Source organism: Ochlerotatus camptorhynchus, unplaced genomic scaffold (assembly GCF_037179485.1).
Source record: "Ochlerotatus camptorhynchus isolate MF236.1 unplaced genomic scaffold, CSIRO-AGI_Acam_v1.1 ptg000401l, whole genome shotgun sequence".
NCBI classification, from domain to species: Eukaryota; Metazoa; Arthropoda; class Insecta; order Diptera; family Culicidae; genus Ochlerotatus; species Ochlerotatus camptorhynchus.
Genome location: NW_027040887.1, coordinates 926,324 through 942,744, shown reverse-complemented (window position 1 = coordinate 942,744; position 16,421 = coordinate 926,324). Strand labels below are relative to the sequence as shown.

The 16,421-nt window shown below is 37.8% G+C and overlaps 1 protein-coding gene across 1 annotated transcript in view; it reads left to right on the top strand.

The window, feature by feature from the left end:
* The first annotated feature begins 9,168 nt into the window (after positions 1–9,168).
* The window catches only part of LOC135710743 (paired box protein Pax-6-like), a 208,380-nt gene continuing 201,127 nt past the window's right edge, over positions 9,169–16,421 (top strand). The window contains exon 1 of the mRNA XM_065233409.1: positions 9,169–10,260. Coding sequence (XP_065089481.1) covers positions 10,098–10,260 — 163 coding nt within the window. The 5' untranslated portion in view covers positions 9,169–10,097. The remainder of the gene's footprint in view (positions 10,261–16,421) is intronic.

Here is a 16,421-nt window from a genome sequence, read left to right as displayed (position 1 = left end):
AGGTCCAAGAATGCTACCCTGAGGAACTCCTGCTTTAACAGGTAGTCAATTAGATTTGGAATTTTGGTAATTTACCTGCAGAGTTCTGTCAGTTAAATAATGTTGAACTAATTTCATAATATAAAGTGGAAAATTAAACTTTTTCAATTTAGCAATCAAACCTTCATGCCAAACACTGTCGAATGCTTTTTCTATGTCTAGAAGAGCAACTCAAGTTGAGTGGCCTTCAGATTTGTTTGAACCAATTTAAATTGGCAACTCTTAAGAGTTGATGAGTAGTTGAATGCCCATGGCGAAATCCAAACTGCTCATCTGCAAAAATTGAGTTCATATTGATGTGAAGCATCATTCTATTCAAAATTATCTTTTCAAGAAGTTTACTTATTGAAGAAAGCAAACTTATTGGACGGTAGCTAGAAGCTTCAGCTGGATTTTTATCCGGCTTCAAAATTGGAACAACTTTTGCATTTTTCCATTTATCAGGAAAGTATGCCAAATGGAAACATCTGTTAAATAATTTTACCAAGAAAGACAAGGTACTCTCTGGGAGTTTTTTGATGAGGATATAGAAAATTCCATCATCACCTGGAGCTTTCATATTTTGAAACTTTTTAGTTATAGACCTTACTTCGTCCAAATCAGTCCCCCAGGAATCATCAAAAAAAAATTCCAGAGGGAAAATATTCAGATAATCACGAGCAACCTCATTCTCAACAGGACTAGTAAGACCCAAACTGAAATTATGGGAACTCTCGAATTGCTTAGCAAGTTTCTGAGCATTTCCCAAATTTTTGATGAAAATTTTACCACCTTCTTTAAGTGCTGGAATAGGCTTTTGAGGTTTTTCAAAATTTTCGTGAGCTTCCAAAGGGTTTGAAACTCAAGTCTAATTTAGAAACATTACTTTCAAAAGTTTTGTTCCTCAGAGCAGAGAATCGCTTTTTAATTTGTTTTTGCAAATCCCGCCAGATAACTTTCATGGCAGGATCGCGTGTTCTTTGATATTGTCTCCTACGGACATTTTTAAGACGGATCAAGAGCTGAAGATCGTCGTCTATTATAATTGAATCGAATTTAACCTCGCATTTTGGTACTGAGGCAGCTCTTGCTTCAACTATAGAAGTAGTCAGAGATTCAAGAGCATAATTAATTTCATCTTTGGTTTGCAAAGGAATGTTTGGATCAAAGCTATTTTCCATAAATGTTCGATATTGCTCCCAATCAGCTCAATGGTAATTGAAAGTAGAGCTGTTGGGATTAGAAATTATTTCTTGGGATATTTCAAAAGTTACTGGAAGGTGATCATTACCGAAGTCAGCATGGGTAACCAATTGGCTACAAAGTTGACATGAATCAGTTAAGACCAAATCAATAGTGGAGGGATTTCTTGCAGAAGAAAAGCATGTTGGGCTGTTTAGATATTGAATAGTGTAATAACCTGCAGAACAATCATCAAACAGAATATTACCATTGGAATCGCTTTCAGCGTGGAATAGCGGTGTTTTGCATTAAAATCACCAATACTGAAGAATTTAGACCTATGACGGGTAAGTTTCTGGAGGTCACCCTTGAGAAAATTCTTTTGCTGGCCTACTCATTGGAATGGCAAATAGGCAGCTATAAACGTAAGTTGTCCAATTTTCCAAAACTCCCAAAGTTTCAAAAACTTTGGTTTCAAATGAAGAAAGAATTTTATGTTTGATTCGTCTATGAACAATGATGGCAACGCCACCACAGGGTCCATCAAGACGATCATTTCTATAAGTGAAACAATTTGTGTCCTTCTCAACCTTATGGTCAGGTCTAAGGAACGTTTCAATTATAACGGCAATATGCACGTTATGAACTCTCAAAAATTTAAATAGATCGTCTTCATTATCTTTAAGAGATCGAGCATTCCAATTTACAATATTTAATGCTTTAAAATCCATTACTGAATTTTAAAGTCATGACAATATTATTAGCAAATTTTACTTCAGTTTGAATAGCATCAAACATGGAGTTAGATTTAAGCATATCAGAAATCATGTCAATTAATGAATTCTGTAAAAAAAAATATTTTTGGGACGGTAATGCTTCCTAAGTCAAAATTGTCAAAAATTCCGTTAGAATTACGTTGGTTAGTATTTTGATTTCTACCCGTTACAATGGCAGCAAAGGTATCTCCATTTACTCGCTGAACATTGTTAGCAGCGAGGGGAGTAGGTATCGATGAGAAATTTGAAGCAGAGGTGATATTTGTACCTACGAATACGAATGTAGAATTTGTTCCTCGCTGACCGTTGCTAACAGCAGAGGAATTTGTACCTTTTCGGAAACGTGGAGCGTTTCCTACCTGTCGCTTAGAACGAGATTGTAGGATCGCTTTGCGAGTCTTAAATTCCCAAAAATTGGATTTGTGGTTTTCACCACAATTTGAACATTTAAATTTCTTAGGATCTTCCTTCACAGGACAGCCGTCCTTTGCGGGAGAGGAATCATCACAATTCATGCATTGAGCTGGCATGTAGCAATTTTTAGTTCCGTGACCCCATCCCTGACACTTACGGCCTTGGGTGAGGTGTTTTGGAAATTTCCTCCAGTCTTCCTGAAGTGTTCCCACTTCACTCGGACATGGAGCATAAGGCTAGATTTTTCTAAGGCCTTAAGGTTGTTTAGTTCACTAGACTTGAAGTGAACTAAATAAAAATCATTAGAAATCCCGTTGCGCGAATCGCCAGGACAGGATTTCATTTTCATTTTGATTACTTGGAGTGGCACAACTCCAAGTAATTTTGCCAGTTCATCTTTGACCTGATCCAGGGATTCACCACTGGGCAGTCCTTTCATGACAACCTTGAACACACGTTCAGTTTTGGTGTCGTAAGTAAAAAAATTGTGCTGCTTCTCAGTAAGATACTTGAGAAGACATTTAAACCCGTCCAAGGTTTCAGCCAATACACGGCATTCACCCCGACGTCCAATTTGTAGTGAAAACTTAACTTTCACGAAGTTCAAAAGTTCCATGCGAAAAGCATGGAAATCGGAAGTGGTTATCACAATAGGGGGAATCTTTTCCTTCTTGGCATTAAGCTGGGAAAGTTTACTAGAATTTTTCCTGGATCATTCATCCGTGAGCAAATAAAATAGATTGCTCAAATTAATTTCATCGGAAGGGGGATCAAGAGATTGCCCGTTTGTTTTGCGCTTAAGCGCCATGGCGGCAGTAAATTTTTATCCAAATCCACTTCCAAGCAGATAACTATAAGAATCTGAAGGATCAAAGAGGAATTTTCCAAATCGTTATCCAAGAAGGATTACCTCCGGTAGGGTCCAAACAAGGATCGAAGAGAAATAAGAGTCAAACAAAATTGAAAATTTACATGTATATTGAGCACTGAAAAGTGCTGTTTAATTTTTTTTTTTTTAGCTTTAGGTAGTAGTAACAGTAGTAGATGCGGACTGAAGTGTAATCGGTTTAATTTTTGTATGTGGTTGGTTTTGGAAATATGTGAGTGCCATTTTAATCGAATACACCCGTTATTCAGAAAATTTTACCCGAAATATGAATGCAGCCAAGTTATCAACGAAAGAGAGAGTTGATGAAGAGAATCGATCAATATTTGAAAAGTGACGCGAGACTTGTCAAAGTCATCAATCCGATGACAGCTCCCATAAGTATAAAGCTAACATATCATGTATGTTTAAGCCATACCGAGCAGAAGGGCATAACAAAATTATAACACATTTATATGAATAGTTGATATTTATATCAACGTGTGTTATATTTTGATATATTAGTGAAAAGTAGTCTGTGCGAAGTTTCTCATTATATCAGAATTATAACAAAGTCAGTTACAATTACTATCAATTCATAAAATATGTTTAAATGAATCCAAAATATAAGTTTATCCTCTTTTTTCTGTTTTTAAGTGACGATCATTAGAGGCATCTGCATATAAATATTTAAAAAATGATAAGATTTTCGAATGATTGTCAAAGATTGTTTAAATATTAAACGGCTTATATCGCGAATTTCTTCAGTAATAACCGGTGTCTCGTATTCAGCTCTTTGGAGTTTTTCAAAAAAGATTATCTGATCTGCTGTTCTATGGGAAAAGTCATAAAAAGTCCGTTTTAATTGATCCACAGTTTTCCACAAGGCATGGAAGTTTAGGGTGTGGAGCAGCTTCATATCTTAAAATAAAATAACTTGTTAGTCTGCTGTCATTAGTGAACAAGAGGACAACATGCCCATATTGACAATTCACACAAAAATAAACCCTTTTGGAGCTGGGGAGCATTAGTAAAAGTGGTAAAACTTTCGGGAAAAGTTTTGCCTATGCTGAAAACATTCAACATTTTCATAAAGTATTTCAAACCTCCTTAGGTAAGCTTGTGCCCTATGTAAAAATTCAGTGCCAAAAATAAACATTATGTCTTTGGCACGAATGTTGTCATGAAATTTTGACGATTGATCGTAACTCGAAGGCTCCTGAAAAAAGATAGGATGTTCTCAGTCTTGTTTACCTTGAATAAACAAGATAATAAATACCGATCCGGAGCATCGTTCATCGTATCCTTCGAAGAATTCTGCATGTATATTTTTTTTTATTTTTCTGATTAGTCATCGAAAAACTCTGCCGACCGCAATCCGAAATAGATAGGCTGCCTACTGCTTCTGAACCAGATTATGAATGAAATTCCATCACCATATGAATCTCATGATTTGATGGACGATCCTCTAACAATCCATGCAGAAGACCACAAACGACGGGTACCAAGCATCGGACTCAATTGCCACATAATACAGATAAATGCGTTCCACTTGAGCCGGAAAAAGTGAAATATGTGCGAGGTAACCTTAATTTTTCATTCAGCATTACTACAGTCTTTCTCTCAGATCGGTTGTTGTAACTCCGTATTTATCGGGGATACAAACCGGCTGCCGCAAAATCTTTGCCTGATGAAGCTCCACCCTTTTTGAAACGAATTCTGGCATATTATATAAAAAAAGCCAAGATAATGACTCTTTATTAATTAAAATGACCTTCAGTTGATTAATTCCGGAAATAATAAACTTTTTTTGCAATAAATCATTTGACTAAGATTCGAAAAATGTGAAAAAGAAATGGCATAACCATTGCCGGAATATGGATTTTTTTTTATCTAATTTATAACAACGGTTGTTATAGATGTATATTTTTGAATGCGATAGATTATATCTAAATTTGTAACAATTTTGATATAATCATATCAACGTCTGTTATAATTGTGTCACCACTAGACGAATGTTTGTTATTTTATTTTTTTTTGTAGCTAATGTTTAAAACACGTTCAGTTACATTTTTTACATAGGGTTACGTCTTTCGGCAATATTGAGCATGTAATTAAAAAAAAAACAAATTCGAACGCGTTACGAAAAGTGGTCGTGTTTTGATCACTTACAACACTGTCAATAGCCGATGGATATTAATCCTAAACAAGCCAATCGATTGGAAATTTTTATACGAATCTGCTAAAATGAACGCTATTAATTTTCAACAGGTCACTAATGACAAGTATACAAATATCCAACTGTTAAAATGGTAATCAAAATAATCACCAAATGCCTGCAAAAAGCGCTTTCCCTAACACAGATTTCAAAATCGAATACCATTCGGTCTCACTGAACGGTGCTTATTCAATCACCGTGTGTGGTGGTGTCCGGTCGGTCGTCATCATCAGCAGCAGCAGCAGCAGTGTTTTCGGCGCGAGGCATTGTGGATTGTTCTCCAGTACACGGCGAAAGCTGCAGCCCACATGAGCGCCCATTCACCGAAGTAGGAGGAAGAAGCCACACCGCTACTGATCGTAATCAATAGCGCTTCGTGAGTCACTTTGCGGCATCTATACCAAGCGCGTCACCCTTGTTCCAAACAACATACAGCTCACCAGCCTCATCTATGTTGAACACCCTAATAGCTTAGCATTACTCAACTATCACGACAAAACGTTCCTAAATTTGTTTAAGAGTATTTTCTGGATATTTGTCAAGGTCTACAATCGAATGTCAGTTCCCATATGTTTAAATCTAACATACCATGTATTTTTAAGGCAACATTGGGGGTGAAATTTCAAAAAACCAAAGTCGGTCGGGACATGAAAGTGGTCTGATTTGGATCCAGAGATGATGGATTATAATTCTTAATACGCCAATTGATAAGAAATTTTTCTACGAATCTGTAAACATTAAGATTATCAATTTTCAAAAGGTCCGAAGAAGCAACCGAAAACTGATGCTGAAAAAAATCGATGTTACCAAGACAGGATCAGAATGGCTAGAGACAACACGGCTGGAATGCTGGAGAAGTGTCTTCAAGACAAGGTAGAACATTTGGCTATATCCCTTTGAAACAAAGATGTACATTGTTTGTAACGTATTAATTCGCCAAGAACATCAATTGAGGACTACTATGCCATCTCCCTTCACCAAAATGTTCACCAATCGATCCAGATGCAATGCATGAGCACCGCTATCATCTCCAAGATCATCGAGGAAATAATTCCACAGCATTTTTTCTTAACTGGCTTCCAAGCTTTCAACCAATTGGTTCTCTTCAGGACCACAAATAAAAGAGTTCAAGTATGACCTTGTACCCAAGACATATTGGCTACAATGGATTGGCATGGAGCACCTCAAAAACAGAACTCTCAAATTGCTCCGAATTTCAACCTATCGAACTTTTTCAGTGCTGACTATTTAAAAAATCAATTTAATATTTACTATACATTTGCTGCAACATCAACACTACCTTTCGTAACCTTACGTCAAAACTACGGTCGGTTCTTGGATACAACCGCTCTTCTTGATTCCCATTAAGTCTAGCGATTTCAAAAATAAGAGCTATTTCCTTTGATTTGCCTGTATCGCTAAGAGGAAAAGTTTTCATCCTGTGAACCATGTTGTGAAAAGGTGCCAGTTTGATATGTTGTATTTTTTGGTTTCTTATAGATTTTGAAATTGAACGGGGAAACACACATAAATTTGTTAAACATTTTCCTGCTGACTAATATAAACTATAAGGTAGTGAAATCATAAAAACTACTATCAAAAACATATTTGTTGATCAAACTAAAAGGAATGCCACTTTAAGTTTACCATCAATCTATGATCGAAAGATAATGGTAAATTACCCTCAACAAAATCTTTCTAGATTTGTATGGATCAATAATAATATTATCATAAAGAATCTGATGGCACTTACAAACCATGGAACCAAGATCGAATAAAAATATAATGCCCGTCATGTACACGGTACCCTTCCTCAACGGTTTTGTTCTTCCTGTTGGTATCGATTTCATTTAGTATATTGATACGGCCCTTTTCACACAAACGGCCACCATTTGAAATATTTAAAGAATTTCAAGATTATAGATTTGAAACAACTAAACCAGCTAAGCACAAAAAGAATGGTACTGACCAATCGTGGTCCTACGTCAACCTTCCGTTCGGGCCCCTAGCCACAGCCTCTTCTACTTTTTTTTTTTAAATAAATAAAACCAGTTGTTATAATTTTGTTATGCCTTTCTGATCGGGTTGGGGGTGCAATTTTAAAAACCAAAGTCGGTCGCAGCATGAAAGTGGTCTGATTTTGATCCAAAGATGATGAATTTTAATTCTTAATACGCCAATGGATAGGTAATTTTTCTACGAATCTGTTAAAGGTCACTATTGAAAATTGCTCAAATGTTGCTATGATAATTAAAATTATCATCGATTGACTTTTTGATGCAATAAAATTCTTCCCGGATTTTCTTAATAAGAGGGGATTAAAAATTGCATCAAAAAGCATAAACGTAGGTACCGTCCGGTACGCGCACGTCCGGTGATTGATGTATTTTCCCTAACAGAGATAAGAGATTCAATTTCAAGCTTTCAACCCATTGGTCCTTTTCAGGACTACAAATGACTGATAAAAGAGGTAACTTCAAGTAAGAGCTTGTATCCAAGACACATCGTCCAGGATTGGCTACATGGACACCAAAAGAGAACTTCAAAAACAGAACTCTCAAACTGCTTCCGAAATGTTTTGATTATTCTAAAAATATTGGAAAATCTATCGGAAATCTAAAACAATCGGCGTATTTTCTTCTTTTCTTAAAAAAATGTCGTGTATGAACTTTTTTCTAAGTCATCCGGGCAAAAAGTTAAACTCTAATAGTCGCAAAAATTGACCATTCGTTTTACTTTAGAGTACAACTTTGCTTCATGATGAGATATGAAACATTTTTTTTACATGTATATTTTTTCAGCAATCTAAAGAAAAACTGAATTTCACCAATATTTTTAGAACAAATCAAAACGATTTTTGGCCAGTTAAGTTCCCGTTAAATGCATTAACACAATATTTTGGTTTTGAATTCAATATAACAAAGTATCAATTCCATTCCCGTAAACCGTGGTTAACTTCAAAAGAAAAACCTTCACCAGCTCCCGTCGCTATTCCAATTGTAACAATCACAACCGAAAGCTTCACACCGTTTAATCCCTCACCACCCTAATAAAAATTGTATGGTTAATTTTCTTAACGACGTGTTCTGGGTATCATCCAAACCATTTGTGGAATAGTTCAATGATTTGGGTTATCGTTCGTTTATGGTTATTTTTTATTAGGGCAGCGCGCAATGCTCTCGCTCAACACATTCAACACCACCGCCAACGGCCACGAAACCGGGTGTAGCTTTACACTCTTCGCACCCACTTTAACCACCCCCTCCCGTAGCCCACCCTGTCTCCTTTCCCAACGCTCGGCTCGGTCTGCCCAGCTCACCACCAACCAAAAGGCTGCCAAGCTGCTTCCATAAACAGAACATCACCCTCCTGCCACCCCCTCCTCCTTCATCGTCGATGCAAGACCACGTAAACTCAGTGGGTGCGACCAATTTCCCAGCGCGCCATCTCGCTCGCTTCCACCTCGAGCCGGAGCAGGACAGCCATAGCACCGTGCAGCCTATCATCGCGTTTCTCCTGTATGTTTCTACGCTTTTACACCTGAGAACCCGTCCCCGATTGAACGATGCTGCTGCTGCTGCTGTTGCTCAGGTAGCTTGGTAGTTGTGGGCTCTCCGCAAGCTCAACGGGTGCTTGATTTTGCTCAACGCTTTCGTGCTTCTCGTTTCCTGCCTGCGTTCAGTCTGATACTGGTATCCAAGAGAGTTGTTACGCGCCGTACCTCTATCTGAACCGAACAGCACAACCACCCGTCCGAGTGCCGTCGTTGTTGTCGTTATTGTTGTGGTTGTCGTTGGCTGATTGCAAGATGTTCCGCGGGTCAACCGGTGCTCGTACGAGAAATTGTGATTGCTTTCGTTGTAGTGACTGTTTCCGCGATCACCGATCTACGATGGGACCTTCCGTAGTTCAGTAGAATTTCGGGTGCACGTGTTGATTTGGTGAAGAACCCTCTGTGAGCAGTGAAATATTGCGCGATTCGGTGATCTACAAGCAGGTCTGAAGACCCTCGGAAGGTTGTGTATGGAAAGAAATGCTGGAAGCTGGAAGATCAAGTGAGAAGCACCATACAGAGTGAAATGAGAAAAAAAGAAGTGATCGAATTAATCAAATTCTGGATCGAGTGGGAATTTTCCAGCGGTAATTAACGCCCAAGAAACGCCCAATACAGCAACTTGCGCTCGAGGATCGACCGACCTCGAGTTAATTAACGAGCAGCCTGTAAAGGTGGATCATACCGTAAAGGAAAGAGAGAAGAACCCATCGGAAGTGTCAGCTCCATTTGTCTCTGATCAACTTTTATAATTAATTAATTAGCTCCAATATAGGTGACAGAAGTGAGTGTTCCTTTAGGTGGGAAGCTGGTTTAGCGACAACCGTGTGCTGTGTGTGTGCCAATTAAACTCACATTAGCCTCTCTGCCGATGCCCGCACGGTGACAAGTGACAAGTGGTTGATGCGGGTTGTCAGAAGTTGTACAGTGCTCATAAAGTGCAGTTAGGTGTGACCTTGAACACAATTCGAACGCAAACAAAAAAAAAACAAGAAGCAGCACGATCATCAGAACGTTCCAGAGGTTCCTCAACGGGTACCCGTCGACGTGTTGTCCGCCGCGCGTGTCCATATGATGTTGATTGGATCGGCGATCGGGAGTGAGTTCGCACAGCTGCCGACCAGTGGAGCCGCCCCGTGGAGCATGGAACCACCACCGAGGGCACCCGGGGGTCTGCCCGGTCAGCAGCCCGGTCCGCCGCCGCCACCGCCGTCGATGCAGCTATCGCCTACCGGTAAGTTGCTGCGTTTCGGTTGTTTGTTTTAGGTTTGGCCGTGCCGACGGGATTGCCCACGTTCTGCTCGCCGCCCCAGGAGGCATAATTGAAGATATGTGTTTTCTAGCGGTATAAAGCGGGAACCGGTAGCGGCACTCGCGGGGTTTTTGATTGTTTTGCTAATCCCAGTACGTACGCAGATAATGGCGGCCCTTGGATGAGCTTCTATATCTATAATGATCGACCGCTGCGATTCGATTCGGTAGCGGTGTGGATGCTTTTGTAAGTGGCGCAGGGGTCCAGCGCGAGGGCAATTATGCGAGAATTTGTTTGTTAATGAAGAATGGTCTTGGGTCTTGGGGGCTTACGTATTGAATTGCTTTTGCACATAACCGAGGAATGTTCGATTCGATTGCAGAATTTGCAATGTTTCACCCCGCATGACCAGTTTCATTAATGTGGTCGTCGGAAGGTTTTCTAAATAATTTTGTAATTTTTCAATTTGCTAAATTTTCGAACAAATAATCCTGAAGTTAGAAAATCATCTCGTCAATGTTTTATGCGAAAATATTCATTCTGGAAAAAACTTGCTTTTACGCTCCATTGTCCATTGGAAGAACTGCCGTTACATTACATTACATTTTTTTTAAAAGAAAGTACATCGATATAATGTAACTGTCACTTTTGACTTCCATCGCCGATTTCTCGCAAACGATCATTCAATCAAGCAAAGTATTGATTCCATCGGAAAGTCGAGACAAACCTCCATCTACACTGGTAGTGTTGATTTATATGATTGAATTGTTATTTGAGAGATATCGATGAGACGGTCAAAAGTGACAGTTACGTTATATCGAGGTTTTTTCGTATGCTTTTAGCAGATGAAAGATTAGTTTCACAGAGTGAAACTCTAATTTTTTTAATTTGGGTGAAATGTCAACAAGTAGTGATTTATCTATAATTAGTTGATGTTCACCGTCAACGTCGATTACGACTTTTATGCAAAGATTAAACTCTCATTGGTTCAACAATTTTAACGTTCCTATGGTCAGCCTTGAAAATGCTCATTTCAGCTAAAATGCTACTATGATAATATTTGTTATATGTAAGATGCAAGAAGAAGAGGTAAAGTTTGTGTATGACATATACAACCTGTAAATTTCGCTTCAAGAGTGTCACGATAAGCAATCACCTATAACGAAGAGTACTCACTCATCGTGATAACTACATCGTGATAATTACAGCTAAAATAGCTAACTGTGGTACAAAAAGGATAATTTCGCTTGCTTTGAACTAACTTCCATTTAGCCACTTCACGCCAATATCAAATGCAATTTAACACCATGGAATCAGAGTTCACCTGCACCTCTTGATAGTTAATATCAGGATGTTTACTACCTTAAAAAACCTGTACAAACCTGGAATTATGAAAGAATTTTGAAATTCTCATGTCAATTGTCAAGCAATTCTAAAAAATATGAATAGAATATATTGAACTATGAACACAATAATTTTTTAGTGGATTTACCTTCAGTAACAACATACGTTCTGAAATTTGAGTGGTGAAAAGGAGAAAATACCTTATGGATACCAAATTCAGGAATGAAAATATCATAACTGGCAACCTAAATATGGTATTGACGAGGCTGACATAAGAGATAAAATACCAAAAATAATACCTCAAAAATGGAAAACGAATAACAAACTAATAATTAATTAAGTTATTATAATAACTGACGATAACAACAGCTTTTTTATGCCAGAATACCATAACTTGCTATTTGAAAGGTCTTCTAATACCAATACAATAATTCTTTAAAGTGTTACTGTCTAAAAACTGAAAGATCACATTTTGTTATTTTGATATTTATTTGATATTTTACAAAATAGTTCGATAACTGAATAGTATCAAAACAAAGTTTTATACCACAAGCATACCAAAATAAGGTATCATAACACATTAAGATATTCATATGTTATCGGTTAGTTATCGGTTCCTGATCGGGTAGACACGTATAATTCCTATAAATTCTACACTTAGAACATTTTTTAAAGCCCTGAACCTATTGAAAACAGAGATGGAGCAATTTTCAAGAATCTGGAACGAACATTAAAATTCAAGACATTAGATATTCAATCTATTAATAATTTTGCCGAGCTTCTTAACGGAATTCCTTTATGAAGAACTTTTGAGTGTGTTGATTTATTTCCTTTTAATTCCGTTGTAACCGCTTATCTTTTGATAGATACGCATATTTCATCTACATCTTGCAGACTTCATCAGTACCAAGTGGTGTTGAGTACTTGGCACTGAAGAAGTCTGCAAGTAGTAGACGAAATACGCGTATCTGTCAAAAGATAAGCAATTATAACGGAATTTAAAGGAAATAAATCCACACACTCAAAAGCTCTTAATTAGATATTGTTAAAGAACCAAATTCAAACATAGGAGCTTGCAAAAGTTTTGCAGCTTACACACTAAGACTATTTCACAGTTTTCTGTGAAATTTTACTGAAATCTCAACAACTGAACGTTTGGTAAACAGTTCGACAGTCGAATCACTTTTTTCCTTGGTTTGTTGGTTTGAGTACCAATGCTACCGACGCTCACAATTAGACCCTACCGATCGACCCATCGTTGGACCGGAGACCAACGGCTTCACTTCCCGTCCGAAGGAATGTGTGATCAGAGATTTTATGTCTCACAAAATCCCGACGGCACCTTCTGGGATTATACCCAGGCCCTTTGGAGTGAGAGGCAGTCAAGCTTACAACTACACCACTACAATCATGAGTAAGATTCAATGTAATCAACAGAATGCTTAGAACGGTTCAAACGTAATTGAAAGGAGAATTCCAAGAGATTTTTGACTGAAATTGCAATGTAATTTTGAGGAGAATTTTAACCCTTATAGGGTAGAGCACTACTTCGTCGTAATCGCCCATTTCCGTTCTATCGAGCAGAAATCATCATCAAAAATACGCTTATTTCGATGCGTTAGCTCATTAGCTACCAGAGCAAAGTTAGAGATCAAATTGAAATCAGAATTTGCTGTTATAATGTAACTTTTTTTTAACGGTTAACACAGCAAAAATGAGAGCAACATTTTACACTGTTGAATCAAACGAAAAACTAATCCTGCTTTCAATGAAATCAATGTGATTACTGATTTTGCATTCATAATGTTTAACTGCCTACGGGCTTGGCTTGAATGGTTAGCATCCATGCTTTTCACGCTGAAAGACTTGATCTCAAATCTCACCTCGGTTTAGTCACGAATGACCTAAAATGTGTTAAACAATAAACAATAATCGTTAGTTCAACGACAGATGAACTTAAATCAAATTTTAAACAAGAAATTAACAGCAATTGAAGTCTTGCGAAGATAACAAATCAACTCTCCCATTTTCTCATACTGCCGCTCAAAGGATAGATAGATAGATAGCAAAGATTACATCCTCAGAAGAAGGGTTTGAGTATTTGCTCATTTTTCTATGCACCTTCACTCAAGCGCAGCGCTATTGTATCTGTCGCTTGGATTCTGGCAAAGTTGCCAGTCTTCTTGATATGATGTCTTTGCTATCAGGCTCTTCATCTTTGTTTAATTTGTTATTCTAATTTACGTATTCACGTTCTTCTACTAGTCTACAGAATACCCCTTGGGGGGTGTGTTATGCTTGAATTGAAAAAAAGTGATAACCTACCTAACTACGAGTATAACTTAGCCTAACGTGCTAGATCACGTATGATCTGATGAGTTGATCTCAGGCAGGTGTCTCTGAACCTTTCCAGGATAAAAACTCTCCGTTCTTCTAATGTCTGAATTCCAGCCAGCAGGTCGATCTCAGAATTTCTAGTTCGTGGGGGTCTGTTTAGAATCATCCTAACAATATTGTTCTGGATCCTTTGGAGTTTAAGGTGATGGCATTTGGCGCAACTCTCCCAGATTGGCATACCGTACTCGATTACGGGAAGGATGATTTGTTTGTAGACAACAAGGTTATTTTTGTATATGTCGCTTGGATTCTGGCACAGTTGCCAGTCTTCTTGATTTGTTGTCTTAGCTTTAAGTTCAGTTGCTTTGATTTAAGATGTCTTGACTGCATAATCAAAGCACAATATGAAATCAGACTTATGTCGCGACAATTGTAATCAAAATTAATTTTCATTATGATAGGAACTGCAAACTTTAATATCGATTTGCTTTCATTTTGTTAACCGACTTTGCTCGGATAGCGCATTGTATGAGCATTTACACTCATTGTTCTCAATGCAAAAGAAGTCCTCATAGCGAATCAATTTCTTCTGTCTTCATTTGTAGAACAATGAAAAACCTAGAAAAACCAATAGCATTTCAATGAGATAGGACGGAATTGAAACTCGTAGGACGAATTTGCACTCCTTGATTGTTATATTTCTTACGATATGTCAATAATTTGTCACTCTTTATCAAATTCAAAGGTACGTAGAGAAAAGCAAATGAATTTAGAAGTAATCGAAAGTAGAATCACTTACTTTTTGGAGTTCATATCCTATCTAAAAAGAGAGGTTAAATGTGACTTATGCTTAGTAGGACGGAAATTAGATTCAAAACCCTATGCGTGGGGATTTTTTTGTGTTTTTCTACACCGTGTTTTTCAAATGAGAGGCAGGTATCTGGGTACCCGGTCGCGCATATTACAGTTAAGGATTTGTTTTGTTTTTCCTCTGTTCGGGACCTAACAACACTGCGACCACTAATTTGATCTATTGAAGTATATCCCGTGTCCTTAGTTTAGTCTTAACCACTTCAAACCTAGGGAACAGCGAATAGAAGATTAGGAATCACATAAATGAAGACTAACTAACTCATTTTTTCCTTGTTTCAAGATCATCCTCGGTGGACAAAGCCGAGTCTTGTCACTATCAACAAGGCATACAAAGTAACAAGGACTAAGATGTGTTCCTTTGACTACAAAACAATTCTGTTCTCCTAGTTTAAAGTAGTGACGACTAATAATCGGTGGTAGATCTTACATCCCGTAACGTACCACGAAAAGGTGATCTACCCACGTTACGGGGAAGAGATTTGTAAGGAGAACTCCAATTTTCTTGTGAGCAGAATACCAAGGGTAGAAGTAGAATTCCAAGGGAATTCTAAAGAAAGTCTCTAGGAAATTTCCAACCGAAGGGGTGACTCTGTCTAATATGCTGGAATTTTATTACTTTGATGTTGTTAGATGCGCGCACGCTCTGTAGATATAAAGAGGATTGACGAAGATTTTAAAGATTTCTTGCGAAAAGGTGGAAAGCGACGCGAGTAGATGGATTTCGATTTTTCGCTAGTGTGAAATTTTTCGACCATCACAAATTAATTTTTTTTTTTTTTTTTTTTTTTTTTTTTATTATTATAGTCACTTTAACGCTCTTGGGTCATTCGTGACTTGTCCGGAGGTGAGATTTGAACTCGTGACTTTGGCGTGAGAGGTATGGATGCTAACCACTACGCCGGGGTCGATGTGTGGCACCCTCAGTTTGCAACGAATTTTGGAGGTAAATTTTAGGAAATCTGAGGAACATTTCATTGAATTTATGGAGCTACTATAAGTGAATTTTGTGTTGCATATAGAGGGTGTCCCACATCAAATTGCCTCACGGAAAAAAAAACTCTGTAGAAAATTACCTAGTTTACCGATCCTTTTTAAACATTCAGACAATACAATATAACCTATTAGCAAGCTTTTGGAATATTTATATCATTCAACTTCAATATCATGCGGGGCGTCATTTAACCACCGAAATGAGAACTAGCGGTGGAGATGCTCTTAGGAGTATTGAGATAAACTCGAAGGTAAAAGCATATTTCATCAATTTTGGAACACTGAATTGCGATTACGTTATAGCAATAGCCCCTTCATAGCACCCCTCGGTGGGACTTTGCATGAGACCGAGCTGTCAATTTGTTAGCTTAGTGTCAAACGTTGAAGTTAAGTAAAGTTTTTTGGTGAAAGTCTACGCGGAAAAATATATAGTTGAATCAAAAATATTATGATTAAGATATGATAATATGATAGTTTTTTACCACCCATTGTAGCATGGAAACTAAGTCCGACAGCAATGGGCTCTCTTCTTCGCCTATACGCATCTACGGAACAACAAAGAATCCTCTTCCAGCAACTTGATCAGCCAATTGGTCAAA